This window comes from Lepidothrix coronata, unplaced genomic scaffold (assembly GCF_001604755.1).
Source record: "Lepidothrix coronata isolate B3197 unplaced genomic scaffold, Lepidothrix_coronata-1.0 Scaffold99, whole genome shotgun sequence".
NCBI classification, from domain to species: domain Eukaryota; kingdom Metazoa; phylum Chordata; class Aves; order Passeriformes; family Pipridae; genus Lepidothrix; species Lepidothrix coronata.
Window position 1 is genome coordinate 3,290,317 of NW_016690279.1, and position 25,844 is coordinate 3,316,160.

Genomic DNA, 25,844 nt, shown 5'->3' on the forward strand with positions numbered 1-25,844 from the left:
TACAGCTGAACCTTTTGATGGCAGGTAGGAATAGCTGAGCATCAGCAGAGTCCTTAAGAAATTACATCCCTGCTTAAACTTTCAAAAGTCAGCTGAACACCCGTTCGCCACAGCCCTCCCGGGCTGTTCCCCAGTGGCACGGTATTTTCTGCAACAAAACTCCTGCTGCAGCAGCACTGTCCGAGGGCAGGGCACTCCTTCACTGGGCATCCTCACCTGTGCTGCAGGAGACGGGGACTCTTCCCGTGCCAGTTTTGGGATGCTGTGGAGGTGCGAGCTCAGCTCTGCCCAGGGCTTGTCCCCGAGCCCCCGAGGCGGCACGGGCGGGGGTCCGGGTGGTCCCCGGGTGCCGGAGGGGAGGGAGGGCGGGCGGGGGTCTCCTCCTCGGGCCGGTGCCGGCAGAGGGAGCCATCCTTCCTCCTTTCGTATGCACAGCCCGGCGTGCCAATTAACCAATTAATTTGAAAGGTGCTGTGAGAGGTGAGATTAGAACTAGGGTCCTCCACTGGGCAATGGCTCTGCTCGTCTCGCTGAGGCTCAGGAGCGAGCGTGTCTTTCCCAAATCCCTTCTCTCTGCTTTGACGCCCAAGTTCTCCTCTCAGGTGAACCCTTGGGTGGGTTTCATCTGGTCCAGCTTCTCCTGGCCATGCAAGACAGGAGCAGCCTCCACAGCAGGTGTGGTGGGGGCTGATGGCAGTGCCTTGGTCAGCTGGGGGTGTGGGCAAGGGATGAGCCCCAGACATGCAGTGGACCAGGTCTGCAACTGTGAGCCCCCCTGGACCATGGGATGAGTGACCAGGGACTGTGGCTGACCCTGCAGATGTAGACGTGGCCTTGCTTTGCCTTGCCTTGCCTTGCCCAGGATTTGGCAATGGATTAGCTAAGGCAGACGAGCTTGTGAGCTGGAGCTGTGAAGTCCTGCCTAGAGAACTGACTGTTGTGTTGGTGGATGATGCTGCTCCCCCCTTCCTTGGTAATCACAAAGCGATGGAGGCATGAAGTGAAGTGCAAGCACTGATCCTTCTCTGGCTGGAGTAGCCACCACAGGTGAGCATTTATGGATTTTGCCTGAAAAAGCTGTTTATGTTTTTGTGCAATGGGAGACCCGTGTCTGGCTGGGAAGGATGTTTGGAACCATCGGTTGAGGCTTTAATTGGTTTTGCACCTACAGTGCTAATGTGTTTTAGTGGACTAGATGGGAGGTGGGTGGTGCTTGGCTGCTCCAGGACAGGAGATATGAGCTGGTGTCATGGGACTGAAGGGGCTCAAAGCTTTGTGCAAGGAGAGTTGGCAGCTTCTCACTGTGCCGTGGCTGCTGTTTTCTATTTAATGCATTCAGAAAGGGTCAGTCTGACTTCCTCTGCTCTGGCTGTGAACCTGGCCTGCAGTGGTGCTGCCATGTGTTTTGGAACTGCTGTGGAATAACCTCGCTAAGCAGTTAAGCACCACACAGCCACCTGCTTACTCCCTCATTCCCAAGTGGGGCATGGGAAAAGGAAAGGAAGAGGAAAACTTTTAGCTTGAGGTAAAACTGATTTAATAAGTGAAGGAGAAGTGAAAGAAGAGAAAAATTAAGACAAGGGATGCAAAGGCAAACACTCACTGCGTTCTGTAGATAGACTGATGCCAAGGCAGTTCCTGAATTAAAGGTGGCTCACTAAGCTCCTTCCTCTCCCTTTTTATTGCTCAGCATGTCATTAGATAGCTTTGTAGTTGGTCTGGGTCATCTCTCTGGTTTTCTCCACTCCCAAACTCTTGTGCATCCCCAGTCTGTTTGCTGGGGGCATAGTGAGAAGCAGAGGAGGCTTTGACACTGCAGTTTGGCAGTAGCTAAACCATTAGTGTGTTATTGGTTTTGTTTTGGCCACGAATCTGAAACTCAGCACCATATAAGCTGCTGTGAAGCAAATTAACTCCTTCCCAGCCAGACCCACTACAGGACAGTTAAACACCCTTTAGTGCCCTTGGCAAAGAGCCCTCATCAGACCTGGGCAGTGGGAGATGAGGTTTCTGTCCTGTGGATCAGATGGCCAAGGCACACTCAGGCTGTGCAGGGCAGAGGCACAGCACTGCCTGTGATGCTGCCAGAACATGGTGTTTGTTGGGAGAAGCTAGAGAAACACCAGAGTGCTGGAAAACAACCCTTGGGAAGCAGGGCTGGATGCAGGCAATGAGCTGCTTGCTCAGCTGATGTGAATTAGCCTCAGTTCTTCAGAGTTCTGGCAGGTCAGGGTCTGACCTGTGACCATGCTGAGTATCTCCCTTCAGTTCCTGGGCACAGACTCCAGTCAAGTTTGCTTCTAGGGAGGCATTTTCCAAACCTTGGGCTGTCCCAGAAGCAGAAAATCCTGCAGCTGAGCCTGTGTTGTTCATAGTAAGCACTGCCTTGGTTGTGAAAAGCTGCTGTGAAATAGAAATGAGAGGGAGGGACCATGAAGCCCCATGGTGGGAGGCCTTTTCTTTAAACTGCAGCTGAGGTGGGCTTAGGCAGAGGTAGGACACAGTGTCTGGTCCTGGTTTCCACAAGGCAGCACGTGCGTTTCCCTTGTGAGCAATGAAAGGCTGGTACTGAGACTCATCCCTATCTTTTTTATATCTAGTCCATCACTGTGCTATCTGGTGCTTCCCCAGTATATATAGAAATAGCAACAACAGATTTCTTTGTCCTCTTCTAGCCAATGCCTGAAGTGATTGATAAGTTCATATGTTTTTGTGTGTGAGTTCTGTCTGTGCACCAACATGAGGAAAGCTGTCTCGTGGACTGATGCTCTTGGTGCCACCCACCACGGGGGCCCAAGAACTGTGCAGGTGCAGTGCTTGTGTCTGGCTTGGTCCTGAACCTCTCAAAAGTTTGGTATTGGCCCTGCTCAGGGCAGCTGTGTCTTGTTACTCAGTTTTGGAGTCACAGTGACTGCATGTTCAGGTGTGAGTTTTGGTGTCAAGTCACTGAGAGGTCTGATGGGAGAGGGGAGTGGCAAGACACGTACAGCTCTGAGACCAGCGAGGGGGAGAGTGGCTTCTTGGCTGGACACTGCTTGGCTTTGGATGCCCAAACTCTGCCTGAGGCTGCTGCCAGCCCAGCAGCCTGAGAAGGGTGGTGGTTTGGAGGGTAGTACACAAAGGAACACATTTTGTCTGCAATGCAGTCCTCCCTAGTTGGCTTCAGGCAGTCCAGTGTCTATCTGGAGCAGTGGGGGCCTGGAGACTGGCGTGGCAGCACACAGGGGATGTTTGTGCAATTTGGGATTTCAGCACTTTTGCAATGGCCTGCATGGCTTGGGGGTGGTGGGCTCTAGGCTGGGGACTTTGGGGGATGTGAATGGGTCCTAATGTGTCTGTCATCAAACAAGCTAGAAAGGAGTGTGGAGAAGGAAGCGAAGCAGCCCAGAGACAAGGGGAGAGTGAGCTCGGAGTGACCAGGGGTCTGCAGTGTAGTGACAGAGAGCAGGATGCAAACAGTTGAGGTGTGTGAGGGTGACAAAGGCAGAGAAAGCCACAAAGGAAAGTGGGAGTGTGACTGTACGTGTGTGCTTCCAGTTCTCCCCTTTTTCCAAGTGTGGAACTGCTTTGGGAAGGTGGGGTGGCCTTGATGAGCGCACACAGAGCCAGTGTCTATGCGTTTTGTTGGTTGTGAGGATCTTTCACTGCCAGCAGTACCGAGTGGCTGTTGGACTGGATGGAGAAAGTTGGGCCATGGGGGTCCTGTGTGTGCCTGGGGGTGTTCCTGGGGAGGCAGTGCCAGGCTGCAAACCTGCAGCAGGGCTGAAGGACTCGGAGCTGCAAAGGGCTGCACCCGCCCGTGTGAGTGTCTGCACCCTCTCTTGCATGCACATGCTCACGTGTTCCAGCACGATCCCGCCTGCTCACGTGGATGTGGATCTCCTTGGCTCTATTCTTTCACATGCACTTTGTCCATTTGCTTTTCTGTCCTCCCTGTTGCTGCTGTAATCTCTCTCTCTCTCTTCCTCCCTTTGTTCCCTGGGCTGCTTTGCTGCCTTCTACTTCACCATGTCCCTCTTTATTCCTTTTGATAATAATAACATTAGAACCTACATACAAGGCCCCAAGGTCCCTGCTTTGTGCAGATACATGAGCAAAGACCCTTCAAAGCCTGTGTGCTGGGTTGAGAAGGTTCTCATAGTCTCTCTGTTGCCAGGAGTGGCAGAGGCAAAGGGCTTGATTGTGAAATAAGGCCTGTGCAAAACCCCACACTGTGTCCTCTGTCCATCCTGGAATGTCAGAATGCTGGTCTCGTTTGATGGAGTTTTACACCAAAGCCCTGAACCCTTGTGCCTGATGGGAGGAACTGGACGATTAATCTCCCTTTATCAGTTGTGCTGAGCAGAGTGGTTGTTCCCCAAGCTCCCAGTCTGTCCCTTCCTCATTGTGCCATTGGTTTGGTAGTAATATTAAAGTGAAGCTACTTGGGGATTCCGTTCCAGCCTGCTGTGTTCACGTGCTTTGAGCTTTCAGAGATATTCTCCTTTTCAACTGCAATTTGCACATTTGGCCTCTGCTGAGAGGTGATGCTTCAATGGGATGCTGAAGTCTGGTGGTTGGAAAGCAGCATTTCTTGTTTTGCATATGTGGTACCCACTGTATTTCCTTTCCTTGGTCCTGTGTGGCTGCTGGGTGCTGGTCCACATCTGCAAATACAGCACTGCAGGGGGGGAGGAGGAATCAAATACTTTTTTCTTCAGCTGACAAAGTGGTCAGAGTTTCTTGCAGAGAGAAGGTTAATACTGTATCTGGCTTGCAGAATCATATCCAGAAACCTGTTGACTTGTTACAAGGATGTGGCTCTGGTGTGCTGGTCCATCATGGAAAGGGAAGGGCTCTGAAATCCAGAGATACATTTAATTTTTTTTTTTTCCCCTCTTAAAGTCCTCCAAGAAATGTGCATCCAGTCTGTAGTGGTCTCTTTCAGCTTTTTTCAGCCACACTCCAGTTTTCTGATGCTTGCTACCACTTTGGCTCTCTCGTAGGTTAACCTGTGTCCTGCAACTCCTTGCTGAGAACTGGATTTGGGAAAGAGCAGGCAGTAAAATCAAAAGCCATCACCTGTTCCTGGAATTTGCTGCTGTCTGCAACCCTTTTGGTTTATACACAGCAAGGGTCACAGAAGCAACAGGCTGTTTTGGCATATTTGCTTCCCCTGTGATTTCTCTTTGAGCAGCATGACCTGTGTGTGGGGTCATGACTCAAGAACAGTAAAAGCAGCCTGGGGATGGGCTGTAGCAGCAGGACCCTCTGTTCTTGTCTCTCTGCAGTAAAAAGCAGAGGGGCTGTAATGCCCATGTCAGCCTCTTCCTGGGCATGTGGGCCACTGTGGAGCCTTTTTGCAGGCACTTATGTTGGTCACTGTGCTGGAACTGGCTGTCAGCAGGATCATCTCCTCCTTTCTTTGGGCAAAGTGCCTCAGAGGGCCTGAGCACCCTTCCCAAGGAGAAACTTGGTCTTTCTTTGGAGCCACAGACCTGGGGGATGATTCACTTGCAGATGCAACAGGATTGGCAACTCTGGGTCCCTGTGTACGAAGACTTTGGGAATCCCGCCTGGAAGCACCTGTATGTTGGTGCTGGCAGCAGAGGGCAAAGCTCACAGAGAAGATGGCCAAGGTCCCTCTTGATGAGATGTCTGTCCCAGGCTCACCACCCTGGGAGAGAGGAGTGGTTTGCCTTTCTCTGGTGTTAGCTGTTCCTGCCCTTAGGTCTGCCCCTGGGTTGCTGTGCACCTGCCTGCAGCTCTCAGAGAGACCCTGATAGCTGAAGCTGGAGGGTGATTCCTCCCTGGACAAGTCATGCTAGTGAAAAATAAACTGGATCTGGTCAGATAAAATCTTTGAACAGCACGTGTAAGTACTGTCTGGGCTGCTCTGCCTCTCTAAGGGCGTGTCCCCCTTTGGATTTATCCAGGAGCTGTTTGAAATGTGGAGAGTGGCATCGTTCTGCTTGCAGTGGGCATGGGGAAGGTGTGATATTGCTGGCAGAGCAGGTAGAGTTGTTGTCTGTCCAGTACAGGGCATGTCAAACAGGACAGAAATGGAGCAGGACCTCGTCACCTGTTGTAGCATTTACTGGTGTGTGTTGGAAGAGCCAGGATCTGCCTTTCCTCAAGGGAAGGTGAGAGGACTAGCCCAGGGAAAGGCAGAGGGGCCAGTGTGCCTCTCTTTAAACTGTCCCACCGCTCCTGGTCTGCAAACTCTTCTCCTCCTGCTAGTTAATATTAGTATTCCGTTTGTGGAACGGGCGATGCAATTAACACAAAGGTACAGTCATTCATTCTGACTGGAGGACTCATGGGATCAGATGTACTGGGGATAGGAAGCGGAGGCTTTCTGCTGGGAAAGAATGTCACAGCACAGCGGACACAGAAATGAAAAGCTATTAATAATGATCCCGGAACTTCACTTCCATCAGCTGTTTATTTAAAGGTGCTCCGTATTCAAAGCCTCCTGATTTATGTGGGCAATAACACTCACAGTCCTGGGATCACTTTTTTAAGCAAGGCTAATGGGGTGAAACCATCATACTGCGACAGTAGAGATCAAGCTGGGAAAATGATACTGGAGAGAAAAATAAACTATTGCCTAGATAATCCCAGAGCTACGCTGGGCTGGGAGCTGGTGTGAGCTCCCTGCTCTTCCAGCATTTATAAAGGCTCTTACTTCCTTTTTTTCCTTGGTCTTTGTGAACAGAATTTACTGGGCATGGAAGGATATAAAAATTTGATTCTACCAGGCAGGATGCTAAAATGCTGCTTCCCTTGCATGCAAGTGAAGCTTTGTCTGTAGTAGAGCTGTGTGTGGCTGTTTGGCCACGCAGCGCCCCGGGTCAGGCAACCTCTCCATCTCAGCCTCTGGGGCTCCCATCCTGTCTTGGTCCCTTCTTGAGGGACTGGTTCTTCTGGAGAAGGGGGTCTCTGCTCTCTGCTGTGTGGATTTGCCTGCACAGTGGTGGTACAGGAGTGCCTGGAAGGGCAGAGTTGGGATGTTCTGTGCCATGGCACAGAGGGGAGGAAGGGCTGCTCTGCACTGGGGGAGGTCAGGTTCTGTGAGGGTTCTCTTTACGGGGCTATTAGTCCTGGCACCACCAGGGAGGGCTGCTTGGTGGGACCCAGGTGCTGGGCCGTTGACCTGACCCATGAATTTGACACGAACTCGTGGTGGTTACCTCGTCCTTTACCAGTTAAACCACAACAGGAGACTGGGCTCAGGGCAGGAGGAGTGTGACAGCGGTGCTGGTTTCTTCTGAACCTGCAGTAGAGCCCCTGGGAGCAGGAGCTGGTTTCAGCAGCTCCCTCTGGACGTCGGGCAGAGTGCCAGGAGTGCCAGATGTTGGCCACCAGAGGATACGTGACTTGTGGTACTTGCAGGGCAGTGAGCAGCTTTTGGCAAAACCTGCATGTTTTTCCTGGGGGTGTGGAGTAGCCCCGAGGCCGTGGAGCCGCTGTGCCTGTTGCCCTGGGCAGCGACTGACTCCTGGGACACGACTCCGAGTGCTGTGCGCCGTCAGGAGCTGCTGGTGGTGGTGATGTGATTAGTAGGATGAAGCAAATGATTCCAAATAAATAATGCATCTATCATTAATGGCTGAATGCAAAATTTAGCCTGTTGCTGTTGTCTGCAAGTTGCTTACAAGGAGGTCACAGTCTTTTAGTCTGCTGTGGGCTGGAGCAGGCTGTTCTCTGCAGCTCGCTGGCAAATGCTCTGCTTGGAGGATTCCTGGCCCCCTCTGCTCCAGAGTGTCAGTCCCTGGCCCAGCAGGAGGGGCCAGTCCATCCTGGTTGTACTTTGTGAGGGGGAGGTGGGCTTTGCTTTGAATGAGTCTCTACCAGGGTGAGCATCCAGAGGCTCCTGTGGGACTGTTCTCAAGAACACCTCGCTGATGACCTGGCTCTGCTCCACACGCATCCTGAGGGACCCAGGGAGGGACCTGGCAGGGCTCTGATCACCTCGACAGCCTCCAGGGGTGTGCAGGTGCCCATTCCTTGCTGTGCTGCTCTTGGAGGTGTTGACTTTCAAACAGACTTGGCCAAAATGTACCCTCTGTGTAGGAGACTCAGCTGACAGAGGTTTCTGCCAGCTGTGGTGGACTGTTCTGTGTGATGCTGTGACTTAGCAAAGCGTGTTTGCTTCCTGTTTGGGGGATGAGGATGTGCAATGTTCCACTTCAGCTTCCTGAATTCCTGTGGTACCCAGATTACTTCCTTTCTTCCCAGTGTGTTTGCTCAGAAATTCCTGTAGAGCAGGAAGGTTTGGACCTGGAGCCTCTTCTTCCACATGCCAGAAAAGCCTCAGTGTAGACAAAGTAGTGTTGGATTTTTAGCAGGATGCTGCAGAAATAATTTTCTTGCCCATTATACTATCTCGTTTCTAATTTTTGTTTAATGAGCTCATCTGAAAATAAGAAAATCATTGTAACAGTTTTCTTAAGTGTGAAAGATCAGGCTGAAATTGGCATTAGACTAATTACTTTCATTCTTCCACCTTTCTGACAGCTGTTTATTGCTGCAGGCTCATCCTGAGGTGCTGGGGAAGCCACTTATCTCTTCAGGTGCCTTTGGCCCAAGGTATCTGCAAGAGAAAATTGGGTGCCTCCTTCTAATCTGGGCTGTGCAAACTGGATCATCTTGTTACACAGGACAAAAGTGCTGTGCAAACTGTAGGTGTGACACCTGTGGTGCAGCCCCACAGGTCTGGTCCTGTTTTTTTGTTGCTCCCTTGTCCTCCCTTGTGACTTCCCTGCTTCATCAGGGGAGTTTGAGTTGCAGAATGACAGTGTGATGGCACGGAAAGGAACTTCCTTGGTCTTGTACTTTCCATAAAGGGGAGTTGCATGTCTCCTGTCAAGAAGACTGAGGGATTTCCAAGGACAGAATTGCTAAGAGGATTAAGATGTGTATGGAAGAAGAGTGAGTAACAGCAAGAGACCTACCTGAAAGTGGCATTTGCCTGCCACAGTATTTATTTCACCAGAGGACTGAGTCTGAACATGACCTTGAACTCTTAGAAGCCAACTGAAGGAGGTTTCTTTGAACCTTTATGGCTCAGTATAATATCCACTTGTTATTCTCTATAGGAATTTGGGGAGACTTTCACGAGAGGTGGAAAGTTGCAGACAAAGCTGTGAACATCTTCAATTTTCCATTTAATCACACAATATTGAATGATAAATAATTCATGCATCTGCCAAACACTGGCTTAAAAGAACCCAATTCCCTCCACATTTGTCGAAGTGGAAGAATTCCATTTTGTGCTTTTTTATTTTACGTCGTCCTTTAACTCCTGTCCAAAAGCCCTGTTGTCTGGGCCATCAGCTTTGATTCCACTTGCCCTGTTTTGGACTCATGCCTTTCCTTTCTTGTCGCTTCTGCTGTTCAGAGCTGGCAGGAGGGGAGTGATGGTGCTCCCTGTGTGTCCACGGGGTGCAGCCCCGGCAGTGGAGGCTTGTGAGGAGTTGTCTGCCCTGCTCTGTGGGAGCACTCCTGGCTCCTCAGGAGGTGCTTAGGCACAGAAGATGTGAATCTTTTGGGAATGCAACTTCTGACTCTCTGCAGGGTGTTTAGAAGGTGACTTTCAGATGTGGCTATCTGTCCAGATCCTAAAATTAAAGACTTGCTCTGAGCTCCGGAGCTTTCTGTCCGCAGCAGGAGGAACTCTGTCCATCCCAGCAGTTGTGACAGAGATGCTGTGATGGCTGCCTCCACCTCCTCTCAGAGATTGTTTTTAAAGACGAATTAAAAGTATTGTATTCACGTAGACAAGGCATGAAAATTCCATATTTGGAAAAGAATTGCTGCAGAGCGAGACCGTTATGGCTGTAAAACCCTCTTCCCTAGGGCAAGCATTGAGGATTTTCTTTGCAATTAAAATTTCTTTGAAACTTGGACCAGAGAAGATTTGGAGGAAAAAAAAAAAATCCTGAACTTTGAAAGTACTTCTTTCCAAACAATGCTTGTGTGAGAGCTTTAACAAACGCTGTTCCTCCCTGTGTGTCTGATAGCAGAAAGTGACTGAACATGAGAAGTCAAAAGGTTGTGAATAACTCCTGCTCTAGTCTCACTCTTTCTATTAGAATTTTTCAAGGCAGCATTAAAGGGGACAATATTATACTTAGAGCAACTTAAAAAGAAGGGGCAAGATGCGTGTTTAGTCATACAGTCCTGAGCATTGCATAGATATATATTCCTCTGCAAGAACAACTTTTCTGGACTGTGTGCAAGTTTATCTGAGAAGAAAGGCAGATGAAAATGTTCCTTGCTGGGAGAATAATTCTAAGGAAGTAGAAGGAGGAAATCCAGAGATTTACTTCAAGAAAAAGTATGACTAAACTTTTACTATGGATAATGGGCTTTCTGCCCTGTTGTCAGAGCTGAGGCTAGGGTGACATTAGTGAGAGAACTTGATTTTATCGTTGCCTGCCTGTCTTCTGTGCTCTTTATCAGGGCTGAAGACTTGCTGAAAGGCAGATTGCAACCAAACATTGCTTTGCACAGTCCGGACCTGCACTTGGGATGTGCTCATCCAGCAGCTGGTTACACAACCCTTTCACTGTGTAAGTAAAAATAAAAGTAATTTGAATATCTTATTTCAAAAGCCTCTACAGTTTTGAATCCCTTGGCCACTGATCTCCAGCATTTGTAACACTGTGATGCAATGTGCCATCCAGGTCATCTCTGGCCATCTCTCACTTGATTGTCAAAATGTATTGGGATTCTGGAAATGACACTGAATTAGGACATGCCTTCTGCAGGATGCATTTCAGTAAAGGGATGCAACAGGGGTACCAGAGTTTGCAGTGACAGAAACCTGTCTAGCTTTCAGCTGCTCTCTGTGGCACCAGTGCTCTGATATCTTGTCCAGCTTTATCTGAACGTTGTGTCTCAGGTGTCACTGATGGGATCTGCTGTGGGATGGGACCTTGCAGCGCAGTGACTATGATCATAATCCACCTTGCTGTGTGTGGGCATCCCACAGCTTTGCTTGCAGCAGTGCTGATGTCTCTTGCAGATTTATTGGCCGTGTGTGTTCATGTATTCCACCCAAAGACACTGGTTTGTGGGTGCTGGAGCAGAGGATGTTGGAGCAGCAGCCAGGTTGTGGTGTTGGTCCCTGGTGTTTTAAGCCTGCAGAACCCTCCTTGTAGGGCAGAGGGCTGGATGCCCTGGCCATTCCTTTGTCCAGCCCAAAGGGGTAATCATGGGATGCCTCTTGGATGCTAAAAAGAGCCGTGGGAAGCTGTGGGGATATGGGTGAGTGCTTGGCCATGGTGCTGTGGTCCAGGCTTGGTGTGGTGCTAATGTGCATTGTCAGGAGGCAGCGTGTGGGATGTTGGAAGCTTGCATGTGATACACTTGCCTGGTCTGGAGGTGACACTATCTTATGTCTGGCAAGATTGCCTCATCCCTCGTCTCTAGATTTTGAGGAGAAGTTTATAAAAGGAAAAAAAAGGAAAAAATCTGCCTCATCTTGTCTTACAATATCCAGTAGAGAAAGTGAGCTCCAGAGAGCTTGAGTTCATGTCTTAGCCCTAGGCCTGGAGATTATGAACCATCTTAAAGCTTTGCAGCAGCCTTGCCATGCTTGTATTACCTGCACACAACAGATACGGGCAGTGTGCTGTAGCCAGCCTGTTCCTTTTCCCAGGAAGGGGAGCATTAAGCGGATTTGAATCCTGTTTAACAGGAGGAGACGTGGTCACAGGCTGCGTGCTGCTGCACTGTAGGCAGCACTAGAGAAGAATTGCTGTTGAAGTAATTGCAGGCTTTTTCCTGCCCCGACTCCCAGCAAGGTCTGTCTGAGGCTGGGCTGTCGTGCTGCCCACGCTCTCGGGTGTGAGGCAGGTGGGCTGCCCATGGATGCAGACTGAGCTGGCACTGATGTGTCCCCAGAGCTGCCCTTGTGCTTGCACGTGGCCTGTTCCCTTGTGGTGACACAGCTGGCACGTGTGGATGGTGCTGGACCTGCTGCACACCCTCTGAGCTCTCAGGGAGCTGCTCTTTCCTTGGCTTTGCTGTGTAGCAGGTCTGGAACTGGTTAATGGATGCTCCCAGTTTGAACTCATTCAAAGCAGTGAGAGGACTGTGGAGATGAGGGCTGAGCTGTTGTTTCTGACCAGCGACCCTCCTGCTGCAGCCTTGTGTCCTCTGGGGAGTGCGACTGCCGTGGGAAAGCAGGAGAAAGCCCAAGCTTTCAGGAGCTCCTGTCTTGTGCTCAGTATTCATTCTGTGGTTCTGCCTTCTCGAGGGTGGCACAAGTGGTGTCTTACTCTTGCCTTGCTCTTCAGCAGCTTTTGTAGCATCCTTGTGGCTGTTCTGAACAGCCAGAGCAGTCCTGATGCTCCTGGCAGTAGTGATGCTGTTCTGCTGGGAGGAGTGAGGAGCCAAGGCAGAACGTTCAAGCCCACATTGGCTTAGACAGGTGGCTGAGGTCAAGGAGGGAGGGCTTTCCTTCCCCTCTGTTGCATCATTCAGCAGCTGCTGGGCAGCTCTGCATTTTCTGCCACTTAAAAGGGCTTGTCTTGGAGGAACAGTGCTGGTGTGGCCAACGATTCCAGTAGAGCTATGGGCATGAGGAGCACTGCATGGGCTCCTGGGTTGCTCCCAGGCCTCTGGGTGGGATTGTTCTCCCTGGGCTCCTGGGGCATCACTGCTCTGGCCCTGGGACTCCAGCAGTGTTGAGCAGTAGTACAGGACTGTGATGCACTGGGCAGCGCTATCTTTGTGTGCTGTTGCCTGCCCCTGTCTTCCCCCTCCCCCTGCCTACCTTCTCCTGCATCAGCCTGCATTTTTAAAATGAAATAAATATTGACACGGGCGGGATGCTATTCAATTTGTCCTGATCACTGGGCTGCGGTGAGTTCTGACAGAGCACAGTGTAAAACATAAGCTCAGGATGTAATTTCTACTGTCAACATGATGTACAGTATAGCTGTGCCAAATGCACACCAACAAACTGCACAAGCTCTTGTGGGAAGGGGAGGGGGCGAGTTGTGCTGATAATTGGGATGCAGGGATGGCAGAGCAGCAGGAGAGGGGACATCACCCTGGGCCTGGGGCCGTGTGAGGGTCTGGTGCTTCACTCTATGCATGAAAACCTGCTTGGCTTGGTGAGTGCCTGGGCATCCTGCCACGTGGGTGCATGTGTGCTGCTGCCTGCTGGGACCCTGCAGGCTGGGCTGGCTGCACCAGCAGCTCCCACCGGTTATTTATGGCCCCACTGCTCACGTGTGGCAGAGAGAAGTGGCACTTCCAGCTGTTGGTGAGAGATCTTCAATAACACAGGGAAATAAATTTAGTGCTTATCTTGGTTCCTATGCACAGGACTTTCTGTGGTGCCTTGATTCCTGCTGCTGCAAGGGCACGAGCAGGACTTGGGGGTCTTGGCTTCACAGCCTCTGAAAGGGGTCTGTGATGTGATAGCTGGAAAAAGAGTGTGCACACTGAGAAGAGGCATGACCCTGACCTCAGCTGTGGCCTGAACCTCTGACAGAAGAGACACAGGCTGAGAATTCGTGGGTAGAGAAGAAGGGTCTGGTCTGTGGTAAGGAGCCTGGCTACAGGTGTGTTTCTGGATCAGTGTTTTGAGGTGGCTCTGGGTGTGGGGGGGCTGGAGGTCACCATGGGTTGTGTAGATGGGCTTTGCAAACTGGGACCTGGACGAGGCAAATGAGGTTACACCACCCCCACCTCTGCCCATGGGAAGAGCACACAAGCAGCTCAGCTGAGTGTAGCTGAACTTTGGACCCGTGAGAGAGCCACCAGCAAACCACATTAGCAGTAAGAGGAGAAATCAGTTAAATATAAAAAGCAGCATAATAGCTGAGACTCTAAACAGAAGGTTGTGGTTCCCACAGCAACGCAGCCCAGCCCATGGGTGCTCAGCAGGACTCTCCTCTCTGTGGCAGGAGCTGCTCTGTGGAGTGCTCAGATGCAACAGGGCTGAACAAGTTGCCTTGGGAACTGTGGGCCAGCTTGTCCGCCAGCCAGGGAGCAACTCAGCTCCAGTGGAGCTCACCCACTGCAGCATCTTCTGCCCTCACTTCCTCTTTTCTGCCTGGCCTTAGTACGTGCATTTAAATTGTTGCTTTTACTGTTTTATTGGTACATTTTAGGATTGTGCTGCAGCTCTGGCCAGGCTGACATGGAAGGCACAGTGCCCGTTTCTGAGCAAGGAGCAGGGCCATCCCTGTGTGCACAGGGCTGTCTGCAGTGCGTGCCTCAGGTGGTGGTGTCGTGGAGGAAATCAGCTGCCACTCAGGTGTGAAATGGTGTGATGAGGAGAATGAAGGTGGCTCCTGCTGGGTCAGGGAGCCAGGGTTGGTGCTGCCTGCCAGCTGTGTGCCCTGAGCACTGTGTGCTGCAGGCAGTGGGGAATGTGCTGCCTTCGTGCCAGCTCGGTCGGGGCCCCGGATGCTGATGTTACTCGTGGTGCCAGGACCTGCACCATTGGACTGGCTTTCTTTCAGCCTCCCTGTGTGTTCAGAAGGCCTTTGGTGCTGCAGAACTGCTCCCTGGCAGCCTCACTGCTGCCTTGTCAGGCTTCTGGCAGGGCTTTATAAACCAGTGTGGATGGATGTGCTCCTGGATGGCAAGGAGAAGGTACTGGGTGGACAGAGTGGCTGGTGGCTGCCTCTCCCTAAGGCTCTGCTGATGTATTTGTCCTGAGAAATGGACTCCTTTTTAAGTTCTTTTTCTGGCAGTTGCATTTACTAGGTACAATTCATTTGTACTCAGACTTTGGATGCGTCTGGAGGTGTTGTCTGCAAAAATACTGCAGAGTGGCGGGGCAGAGATGCTGAATATGTTCTTCCCACACTTACTGTTTGCCTTGGGTGCTGACCTGAAACTCTTGCTCTGGCAGAGCTTGTGCTGTTCAGTTTATTGACAGCTCTTGCTGTCTGCGGAACTTACTCCAAAATAACCACAAATCTCCCAGATGTGAGAATTTGGAGAGATGCTGTTTGTGACAGTGGTGCACTGTATCTTGGTGTATGTACCTTCTGTGTAAACGTGATAAAGCTCATTTGTACGTGCACTGTTGTTGTGAGTGTTTTGTTCTGAAGCCTGTTGTGAGTCAGGCATCAGCTCCATTGCTCCAGAGCAGGGACCCTCATCTCTGTGAAGTTACTTTACCCTGTGAGTCTTCTAACAGTGGGAAGAGATGACTCAGTCCACCACCCACTTACAAGTCACCTCATTTCCCTAAGTCTCTGATATTAAATACTGTGGTGTCTGATAGGGCTCCTCACCAAATTGGCAAGTGTAGCTCATCCTTGGGGAGCAGGAGCAGGAAGAGTTTCTGCCTGGGGAGGCCTGGCTGCAGGAGACAGTCGTGGCATTGCCAACAACCTTACCTAGCTGGTGCAGAAATGTCTTAATAACAAATGGGCTGGCAGGGAGAAGGGGTGAGGAGGAATGTTAGTGCTTCTGCACCATGATTGCTAACATAAAAATACACTGGAGACCCTGTGTTCCTTGGAGCATGAAGCGCACAGGGCTGGCACATGTGACAGCTGATGTGCATGTGTGAGTGGAATATAGCATGTGTACATGGAGAGGAAATGTGTGTGCACCCAGATGAGGCACAAATACAGACAAAAGAGTGCCAGTGTGTGAGTTATCTTAGCTGTGCATGGGCTGGAATGTGTGTGAGCCCTTTGGGTGAATAGATCTGTGCACGTTGTGTGACACACTACCTGTGAACCACGAACAGGCAGTGCAGAACAATGCCTGGCACTGGTGCCTCGTGGTTCTCAGTGAAGTGTTAGTCCAGACAAGTGAATGCAGAAATGGCAAGGCAGCTCACTGGATGCTTTGGGAAATGGCCTTTTGGTGCAGTCACACAGGGGAATGGCAAATGTGGGTAAGAGCTGGGGAAATACTTGGGAGCTGTCTCTGCTCTGGGCTGCTGGGGCTGTTTAGATTCATGGGGGGGGTCTGTGAAGAGCACAGTCCTATTCCCTTTCTATGGGGAGTAGATGGACATCTAGTTCAGGAACATCTCCCTCTCTGGTCATCCTCTTTTCCCCTCCTATTTAGAGTAACAGCTGACAGGAGATTAGTTCTGCAGACTGGTGCATGTTTCATGAGTAGCTCAGGCTGTGGCTGGAATCGCAGAGCTCTGGTGGAAGCTCAGGATGTTGGTGCAGGGAGAGATGGATGCTGCATCCCCATCTCCTGATCAGGTCTCTTCTCCCCAGGTGCTGACTGGATGTACTGTACTCTGGGCCAAAGGCCTCATGTCTCAGTCTTTAGTGCCCTGCAGGTGCCTTCAAACTTACCCCGGAGCCCTTTTTAAACTGTTACCTTTGAAGTCAGCGAGGTGGTGATTTCTTGAACAGATGCTTTTTCTCCCGCCCATGGCTGCAGAAGTGAGAGGACAGCAAAGCTTCTGCAGGGAAGGCTCTCAGGAGCAGCTGGACAGCCTGCCCTTCTCATGGTCAGGTGCTGGCATCCCCCAGCGTGAGCCTTGTCTGCGAGGGCAGGACTGGTGTGGTCTGGTCCTGCGCAGGCAACAGCAGCTGTGCAGTGCTGGGGGTGCTCCTGCACATCTCCTGACAGTGTGGGCAGCGATGACCCCCTCCAGGCACAGACCCTGCTCCCGTCAGCAGCCAGGGCTGTGTGGTGAGGGGGTACCCTTGTCAGCGGGGTCCTTGGTCTCTGAGTCCTTGCTGGAGTAGATGTCCACAGTGCTGAGAGCTCTGCAACCCCCATTCTGTGTTCCTGCTCTGGCAGGACCTGTGGGGCTGGGCTCTGCTGTGGGGCAGGGCAGGGTGGGATGCTGACCAAGGCTGCAGGAGCAGCATGGGGGGACATGAGGCCCTGCTTGCACACTGGCACTGACACCTTGGCCTTTTCCAGGCTCCTGGAGACGCTGCTGGCCACCCTGCACCTCCCTGCGTGAGCCAGCGAGGATGGAAGTGACCGGGATCAGCTGGGCAAAGGACCCTTCACCGGGTGCTGGGGTGTCGTGCCCCTGAAGATGGGAGTTACAAATGGCCTCCTTGTGAACTGCACGTGTGGCACAGGCACCTGCACTGCCAGACCCCTCGCACAGTAACCCAAGGCTGCCCCGGGACAGGGGGGCGTTGGCCACAGCAGCTCATCCTGTTAACTCCTCCGTGAAAACACAGGCGGAACAGCTTTCCTTCGCCTCCCGTGGATGAGGGTTGCGGGTGCCTGTGCCCCGCGCGCTGCTGCGGCGTCCCCTGCCCTCCGCGGGGGTGGGCAGCAGGCTGAGCATCCCCCGCTCCCCAGCGAGACCGGCGGCAGCCGAGCACGGAGCCGCCCAGCTCTGCCCCCGGGGACAAATGCCAGCTGCCAGACTCTTCTCTGGAGACCCAGGAGCAGCCCGTGAGGCACCAGCACTGACTGCTCCCACGCTGACAGTGGGCAGTCCGGGACGCCTCTCCTCACAGATGTGACTCGTGGTGGGACAGGAGTGCTCCAGCTGCCGGGCACGGCATGCAGCAGGGATGGGGATGCTCTGCACTGACCGGGCAGCCTCACGCTGCTAGTGTGGACTTCCCTCCTACTCTTCCCTAAAGGATGCTAGCTGCCTGTCCAACAGCTCCTGCTCATGCATCCTCCTAGAGTGCAATGGCGAAGGGTCTGCAGGGCTTCTCGTGGACCATGCTGCTGCTGTTCTGCGCCATCCAGGAGCTGGGGTCCTGGGCCGTGCACACGGCGGTGGAGGGCCCTGGCCTAGGGCAGCCAGGGGACCCTGCGCTGCTGGCCGGAGGGCGAGTGAAGCGTGGCTGGGTCTGGAATCAGTTCTTCGTGGTGGAGGAGTACACGGGCACGGAGCCGCTGTACGTGGGGAAGGTAAGCCAGCCCAGTGTCTCCATGGGGCTGAGAGAGACAGTGGCAGAGCAGACATGCTGGCAGTGCAGGGGAGAGAGGGGACCTATGTGAAGGGTGCTCACAGGGGCCTGGTTAGAGAGGTGCTCTGTGGACTGGGATGGCAGGAGTCCGGTCCCTGCTGGGGGTGGGGAGGTTAATGTGCCCCCAGAGACTATGATAGGAGCACTCCAGAATTCATGTCTATATTCTTACAGTTGTGTGCTGGGTTCCTGTGGTGTTGGGGGTGGGTGCAAGGAGCCCCATCTCTTTGGGAGCTGCTGGCAGGTGACAGTGCCTTGCTGGGCAGAACTGGGTCTGTTGGTGGGAGCTTGTCACTTCACTGGTGTGTGACCTCCTGCGGAGGCTGGACATGAACCTTTGCTCCTTTCACTCCTCGTGTCCTGAGGCTAAAAGAGCACTTCAGCTTGGGGTTGCTGGGCTTCAATGTTTCCTGGGAGCTGTGGAGAAGCTGCCCTTGTCTCCCACGCGTTGGGAAGATGTGTTATTTGTATACTGGTGAAGGCAGTGCTGGCTGCTGGGACCAGTCGGAGGAGCACGCTGCAGTCCAGCTGGGGATGTGGGCTCACCCCAAAGTTCCCAAGAGCTTGTACAGCAGGGCTGGCTGATGGCCTCGGCCGTCTGGGCACGAGTCTGGAGGAGGCTTGAAAATGGGTTTCCTGGCCAGGGGCCAGCTGGGATTTCAGCGGTGATTTGTGTCCGTTTCAGCAGACGCTCCAAGCCGCGCTCCTCCACCGCCCTCGGAGCAGGCACAGCTAATTCCTGGCTCCCCTGGGAGCAGCGGAGGCACCGGGCCCTGTCACAGGCCTGGCAATGCCATGGCTCCGAATGAACCAAAAGCTACAACTCACCCATTTTGCAGCCTCTGTCCACACCACCCACCCCATCACCTGCCCCGCTCAGAACAAGTCAGCACTGAGATCACTCCCTGTGGATTCTGCTCCCCAGGGCTGAAAGCCACCAGGGCCAGGCTTCTCCAGGGGCTGGGAAAAGATGTGGTGCCCTTCTGGGTGGTCCCTAGCAGTGTGACAACCCTCCTGACACAGCCCGTGGATCTGGAGCCTTCCTGCACAGGGGGGACCCTGCAAGGTAGCAGGGGCTTGCCCTCTGTGGATGCCTCTCACACACCTACATGTGCTTTCCGAAGGGCCGATACCATTTCCATAAAATCTGGGTTCTCTAGCTAATCCTTCTTCTGAACTGTAATTTCCCCTGAGGCTGCTGTCAGTTTGATGTGGATTTCTTTGGGTTTTTTAAATAGAATTATGGGGTCAGCACTAGTTACAAACTTCTGCATGTGGACAGATCTATTTTAGATAGAGGAGAGGATTAAAGGGAAAAAAGCAGATTTAATTAAGTTGCTAATATTTAAAGAAAATTGATGAACTTGGGCTTTATGAGTTGGAGCAAACAGAGTGCGCCGTTATTACGGGCTAGTTTTTATTTGATTTTCTTTCTTTTCTAGCCCTGGAGTCATTTTTTATTTGTGTATCTGTGCTTCCTGTTTAATTGCTTTTAATAAGGAATGTGCACCTCTGTTCACATTTAATTTTGATTTAATTATTAGTATGTAATTAATGGCTTCGTAAAAATCCTGGTTGTAGTCTTTTAGGACAAGGAAACTCTTTTCCTGTTCAACAAACAGGACAGATCAGCCTTTTGTCTGCCCTCTGGACGCCCTGGTGCTGCGGGCACTGCTGTCCTTGGCTGGGCAAGGGGGGGTCCCTCTCTTCCCCGGGGCACAGTGCTGCTGGCATCCCCAGCCAGCAGTTCTGTGCCAGGGCTGTGTGACTTGGCTCTCCTGCCATGCCCAGGGGTGATGGGATCCCCGAGGCTGCCTGGGAACATGGTGCTCCCCAAGCCTGCCCGCTGTAGCAGCGAGGCCAGGAGGAGAGAACATCCCTGGGATGTGATCTGGGCCTGTGGCATCTCCCCTCGGGTGCCTGTAGTCTGCAGTCTGGCCCTCCCCCATTAGTTGTTGTTTAGCCAAGCAGCACAGATTTAGCTCTTTTAATCTTCCCTTGTAAATCAATCTCTGCAGCCCCCTGAGCCCAGGCTCCATTTTTCTTCCTAGCATTCTGGTTTGCAGGGATGCTGGTGTCTGCTCCGAGCAGTCAGTGATGAGCAAATATGTGAAGAGGTTGTGCTGAGAACTCAGTGTGATGCTGGGAAGAGGTGCTGGGTGCTTTATCTCTGCCCTAATTATTAATCATGAGCCTGATGTTCAGCAGAAAAATGCAGTTGCTTGCGCTCTGCAGACCAGGTGCTCCTTCTTCGTTCTGAAAAGCTCGTGGAGCAGTGGGGACTGGGGAGAGGATAACAAAGTGAAGAGAGAGGGCAGCAAGCTCTCCAGCAGCCAGCAGGGAGGGCTGGGACTTGGTGGCCAGTGTGGGATGACCCTCCCCACAGTCCAGGACAGGATGCTCCGGGTGGCCAGGGTGGGATTGACCCACCCCCTTAGGCACATCCCAAGTGGCTCTGAGCCACCACGATGGTCCCAGACACTGCTGGGCTCACAGCCCTGTTTGTGAGCTGAGTGAAGGTCTCTTTCCAGGCAAGCCTTGGGAGATGTGTCACCATGGGCAGTAATTTGTGAGTGTTCTGCAAAATGCATTGAATTGTCTAACGCGTGGGTCCCTCACTCATGAAATAAATACATAAACTGTATCTAACAAGACAAATATAATGAAGGCATCGTAAAAAAGAGGCAGCTCTGGTGTAAATTCTTCCTGGTAGAGCTGTATGTCTGAAAGGTGGGTTATAGAACTGCAGTTTGGAAGATTGAATGGCCCATAAACATTTTCATATTTCATTAGCCGATTAATGGACGGCTTTTTTCTTTTTTTGGAGGGGGCAACATGACTTTGCTGATTCTAGGCAGAAATTGTAGGAAACAAATGAAAGCAGCTGATGAAACCTTTCCGGGGGCCTGTCCCGTTATGGATTGTCCCAATTAATGCCTGTGCTGCTCTCTGTCAAGATGCATTCTGCCTGTCCAGTTACTGTTAATAGATTTCTCATAAGTGGCTGGATTGTAAAAACCTCATAACTCAGTTTAATGCCACCAATAAAATTATCTCTGGACGTCTGGCCTGGATTCCAGTCAGCTCCTGGTCCATGGGGAACTGCTGTTTACCCTTTCTGTTCCTTATTTCAAACACTGTCTTAATTAGAAAATGAAGCAGAGACTGGCTGCAAAAGCATCTTTGGCAGGGTCTGGTTTTAGTCCTGAACATGAGCCTGATTTGTCACACCCTCTGCAGGCTTTGCCCGGGTGGGGCTCTGGGTGTGATGTTGGGATGTTGTGAGCTCCTGTTACCTTGCCATGTAAACCCAGCCCAGGAGTGTAGTGAGTGTGTGAGCTCTTAGGCAGGGAGATTTGTCAGCACCAGCTACCCAGATTACGGAGGGTGGCTGTGGCTGGGGCAGAGGGGCAGATGGGGATGGACTTTGGGCAGCTGGATGTGTAAGAGGGGGTGAATGCTGATGATGAGGTACCTGTGCAGCTTGGGAGAGGTGATCCCACACTGCCAGAGACCTGGGTTCTTGGCCATACAGAAATCTCTTTCTTTGGAGTGCAGTTGAGTTGTCCTTTCCTTTTCCCTCATCTCCTAACTGCTTGTTGGTGGGGTTTGTCCCTGGGTGTGTGGTGTGGGTGGGCACTGGCAGGATTTCTGCTCTGCAGAGCAGGGTAGGCAGGACAGAAGTTCCAGTTTATTGGGTCTTACTTCATGCACAGGAGTTGTCTGGTGGTGCTCTCTGCCACTCTCCCAGTGGGAGAGAGGGGCATCACCCAGGCACCATGGGTACCTTGTGCAGGGGCTCCAGACCCTTGCAGTCTTGGCTGGAGCTGGGCACAAGCACGGCCCCAGCCTGCTCCCACCCTCTCCCTCTTTCCCTGGCAGATCCACTCGGACTCGGATGAGGGAGATGGCTCCATCAAGTACACCATCTCCGGGGAGGGCGCAGGGACCATCTTCCTCATCGACGAGATCACAGGTGACATCCACGCCACCGAGCGCCTGGACCGGGAGCAGAAAACCTTCTACACGCTGCGGGCACAGGCCCGCGACCGGCAGACGGATCAGCTGCTGGAGCCCGAGTCGGAGTTCATCATCAAGGTGCAGGACATCAACGACAGCGAGCCACGCTTCCTGGAGGGGCCCTACATCGGCAGCGTGGCTGAGCTCTCCCCCATCGGTAGGTCTCCCGGGTGGGAGGACGTGGGTTGGGAAACCTGCGCCTCTCTCCCATCAAAAAAACCTCGAGCCTTCTGTACCCCTTGAAACCACCTGCAAATCCCAGGGATTCCAGCGCTAGGGAGCCAAAAGGGAAAAAATAAATAAGGTGGCTTAAGAAAAACAAGTGGATAAATCCTCTGAGCTGATTGCCAGCCTGTGTCTGAGCGCTCAGTCTCAGCCCTAAGCCGTGCTCTGGGGACGGGTCGTGGCGGTGCCAGCTGCCCGCTGTGCACTGACTCTGGCTTTGCACAGCCCCCTCGCTCCTAAATGCTGGGAGGTTGGACTAAGCCCTTGCATGCCAAGGGGCTCATGTCTGCCTGTGGTTCAGATTAGCCTGTGTGGTGCTTTTTCCCCTCCTCAGGCCATCCTCTGTGTGCTGCGCTGCCCAGCCGTTGTCCCTTGTGTGTCCCCATGCAGCAGTGCCAGGCCCCTCTCAGCTGGATCCATCCCTCCTTTGATGGGCCAGGATTTGTTGGCTGAGATTGAGGAATTCATGTCCCTGTGACAGAAGTGTGGCTCCCCTCTGTTACCATTAGCTGCCCGTCCCCTTGGCACCAGGCCCCTTTTAAGTGTGTTGGTGATCAGCCTTGCTGAAGCACTGAGGGCCAGGCTGGGATGTGTATCATGGGGCTGCAGGAGTCCATCCCCCAGGATGGCCGAGCAGGACAGTCACCTTTGTGCTCACCCAGGTGTCAGGAGGGGTGCAGGGAGGTGGTGTGTGAGCTGCAGTGCTGCTGGCCTTGCTCCTGTGCTGGCTTGGTGCTGGATTCCCATGCTGCTGAGCACAGCTGGAGTCCAGGAAAGTGGCTGGTGCTGCACTGCCCGTGCTGTTCCCAGTCCATGCCAGGCTCTCTGTTACCCCCACTGACAAGCCTGAGCTCGTAGCAGGCTGTGTGTGTTGGCAGAAGCTCTAAAGCACTGTTCTCAAAGGCTGCATCCAGGTAGAAGACAGCCTGTGAAAGACTAACATCAAAGATAAGGCGGGTCCCCAACAGTGTCAGAAAGGAATGAGTTGGCACAGGAGACAGGAATGGTGCCAGGACTGTGGTGAGACCCCCAGGGAAGCTGCACCAGGGCTTGACAGGTCAGGTCAGGTGAGCTGCCAGATCCTGTCGTGCTGCTGCAGGAAGGTCTGGCTGCAGAGACATCCTGGAAGCAGAGCTCAGGGGATGGTGCTCGGGTCTGCACTGCCTCAGGACAGAGCTCTGTCTCTCCGTGGTTAATATGCAGCATATTGCAAAGCTGGTGCGTGGCCTCCAGCAGGTACAGATGTACAGGAATTGCCCGCACCAGAGGAGCTGCTGCTGCCTGGATTCTGTTGATGTATGGAGAACAAGCTCTCCCGAGGCGTCCCAAGCTCTCCTTCCTCTTCCCGTTACCTGCACAGAGAATGACCCCTTGAACTGCAGCCATGTGCTCCTGGAGAAACGAAAGGCAGCATGTGGGCACCAAAGCAGGAGGCATCCAGTTCCCAAAGAGAATAAAGAAATTAAATTAATCTAATTTGCTTGAACAACATTTTAAAAAGCAAGGAATTCTCAACTCTGAGTATTAGACAAGGATCCTAGTTCTTTGAAAATCACTAACAATTATGGAGCCGCCTGATCAGACTGATGTGAACAAGACATATCAAAGGAGACAGTTTCTATGCGAAATTGGAGATCAGAGGGAGAAAGAAACACGGTTTCACAACATGAAAGGAGGCAATTCCTGCAAATTAAAACACTCGGAAGTTAAAAGTAAAGAGAAGTGCTGTGAACGGCGTGGGCTGTGCTTCCAAGCTGTGTGCTTGGAGAGGGGAGCCGAAGCCAAGAGCCTGTTCTGCTTTCCGGGCTGTCTGCCTGTGACAGCCTCAAAGCCTTGTGCAGCCTGGCCATCCTGGGGAGCACACGGGCTCCTCTGGAGCAGCCTCCCCCTGGAGATGGCCCAGGGAGAGCCTCACACATCACCCTCACGTGGTGCTGCTGCACAGTGTGAGTGCAGAGCCGGAGGGTACCCACATGCTGCTGCTGCTGCAAGTCCCCAGCTCCCTCCCGCTTATCCCTCGGCTTACCCAGGAACAGGCAGCACGAAGGACAAGATGGACACGTCTTGTGAAAGCATAAACAGGCAAGCCTGACACAGAGCTTTCTGCTCAACCCTCTGAGGTTCAGCAGCTGGGAGGGAGATGGGGCTGGTCATGGACCTGATGTGTGAAGTTCAGCTCCAGATGCTGTAGGAAGGTGCTGAGGATGCAGGACATGGGAAGCTGCCTGGGCTGGGGAGGTGAAGTTCAGGGTGTTCTTATGGGAAATGCCCTGCCAGGCCCTTCTTGTGTGGGAGTGCTCCTTTTGTGGCATGAAGTCTGGGTGCAACTGTGATCCTGGCTTTGTTGTGGTTGGCATTGGTAGCAATGACTCTAAGCTGGGCAGATCATCTTCCCTAGACCTGTGGGGTATTTTCACAAGAGTGAATGGGGAGCGTGCCTTGCTGCCTTCCTGAGTGTGGATGGAAGTGATCCCAGCTTGGTGCTGGCCAAGCAGGGGTAGGAGGGCTGGAGAGCTTGAAGTGGCTATTAGTGTATCAACATCAAAGCCTGGGGACCCACAGGAAAACGTGCCTGCTCTCAGCTCTATTTGGGTTCAGCTGTGCTCTGCTGGGGGAAGCGACACCCCAGGAGCAGGGCTGCTCTCCAGCTTGTTTGTAAAGAGCTGCTCATTCCCTGTCTTGCTGCTCTGACAGCCTTTGCTCTGCAGCCCAGCCTGAAAAGTGAAGGGTGACCCCTTCTTTCTCCTCTCATGCTCCTGCCTTCCCAGACCTCGCTGGGGTTTGTGCTTGGGTGGTTTTTGTTCCCACTCCAGGCAGCTCTCAGACACACTCTCCATTCCCTGCCAGAAGCAGAGTCCTCACTCCCAGAGGTGGGTGCCTTCCTGGGGCGTGAAGAGGAATAAACCAAACACAGTCAGATCCGCTCTGTGACAGCAGGAGCAGATCAAAGGACATTATTTGCATAATGAAGGAGTACTAATTGGGAGGGAAAGTCATTTGATTTCCTAGTGTCTAAGAGGGAATAACAAATGAGAGAACTGCACAAACTCTCAGAGTAACTGGGAGTAACAGGGGGCACAGCTGCCCCTTGCTCTGCGCTGGGGCCAGGACAGTGTGTTTTGGTAGACAGCATATGTGCTGCTTGAGACTAAGTCAGAGTGGACTAAAGGCCTCTTTGTTCCAGGATCTTGCCTTGACAGTGGTCAGAGTGCACACTTAGGGAGGAGGAACAGCACACACAGAATGTGTGATGCTCCTCTTGATACTCTCCCAGCCAGCATTTGGTTTCAGCTTGGGAACTTCTTCAGTTGTGGTTGTTTTCTGTCCTGAACTTATCCAGACACACTGTTAAACTCTGCAAAGGGAAAAGAAAAAGGATTGCTGTTACTGGTGGATCAAAAGTGGCAGATGCATGATGGCCGGGAAGGTAAGGCCAGAGTCTGGGATTTGTAAAGGGCAGAGGTGGTGCCTGGAGACAACTCCAGCCCATGAGCCAGGCTGGAGAAGTCAGTGTTTTCTACACAATGTGGGATGTTGTTGGGATGCAGAAGAGGCAGCTGGACCTGGGTCTGGCAGGGAAGACAGCCATGGCTGTGGTGGGGTGGAGGGGTCCCTGCTCAGCCCCCCAGGGGAGCAGGGCTGGAGGGAATGCACTGGGGTCACACAGACTGAGGAAGGCAGGGGCTGGTGATGCTACCTGGGAGCAATTTTGCT

General features: G+C 52.5%; 1 protein-coding gene across 2 annotated transcripts in view; it reads left to right on the forward strand.

The window, feature by feature from the left end:
- Positions 1 to 978: 978 nt before the first annotated feature.
- The window catches only part of CDH22 (cadherin 22), a 68,416-nt gene continuing 43,550 nt past the window's right edge, over positions 979 to 25,844 (forward strand). For both annotated transcript variants that reach the window (XM_017822828.1, XM_017822829.1), the window contains exons 1-3: positions 979 to 1,047; positions 16,864 to 17,826; positions 21,768 to 22,062. In XM_017822828.1, the coding sequence (XP_017678317.1) occupies positions 17,602 to 17,826; positions 21,768 to 22,062 (520 nt within the window). In that variant the 5' untranslated portion in view covers positions 979 to 1,047; positions 16,864 to 17,601. The remainder of the gene's footprint in view (positions 1,048 to 16,863; positions 17,827 to 21,767; positions 22,063 to 25,844) is intronic.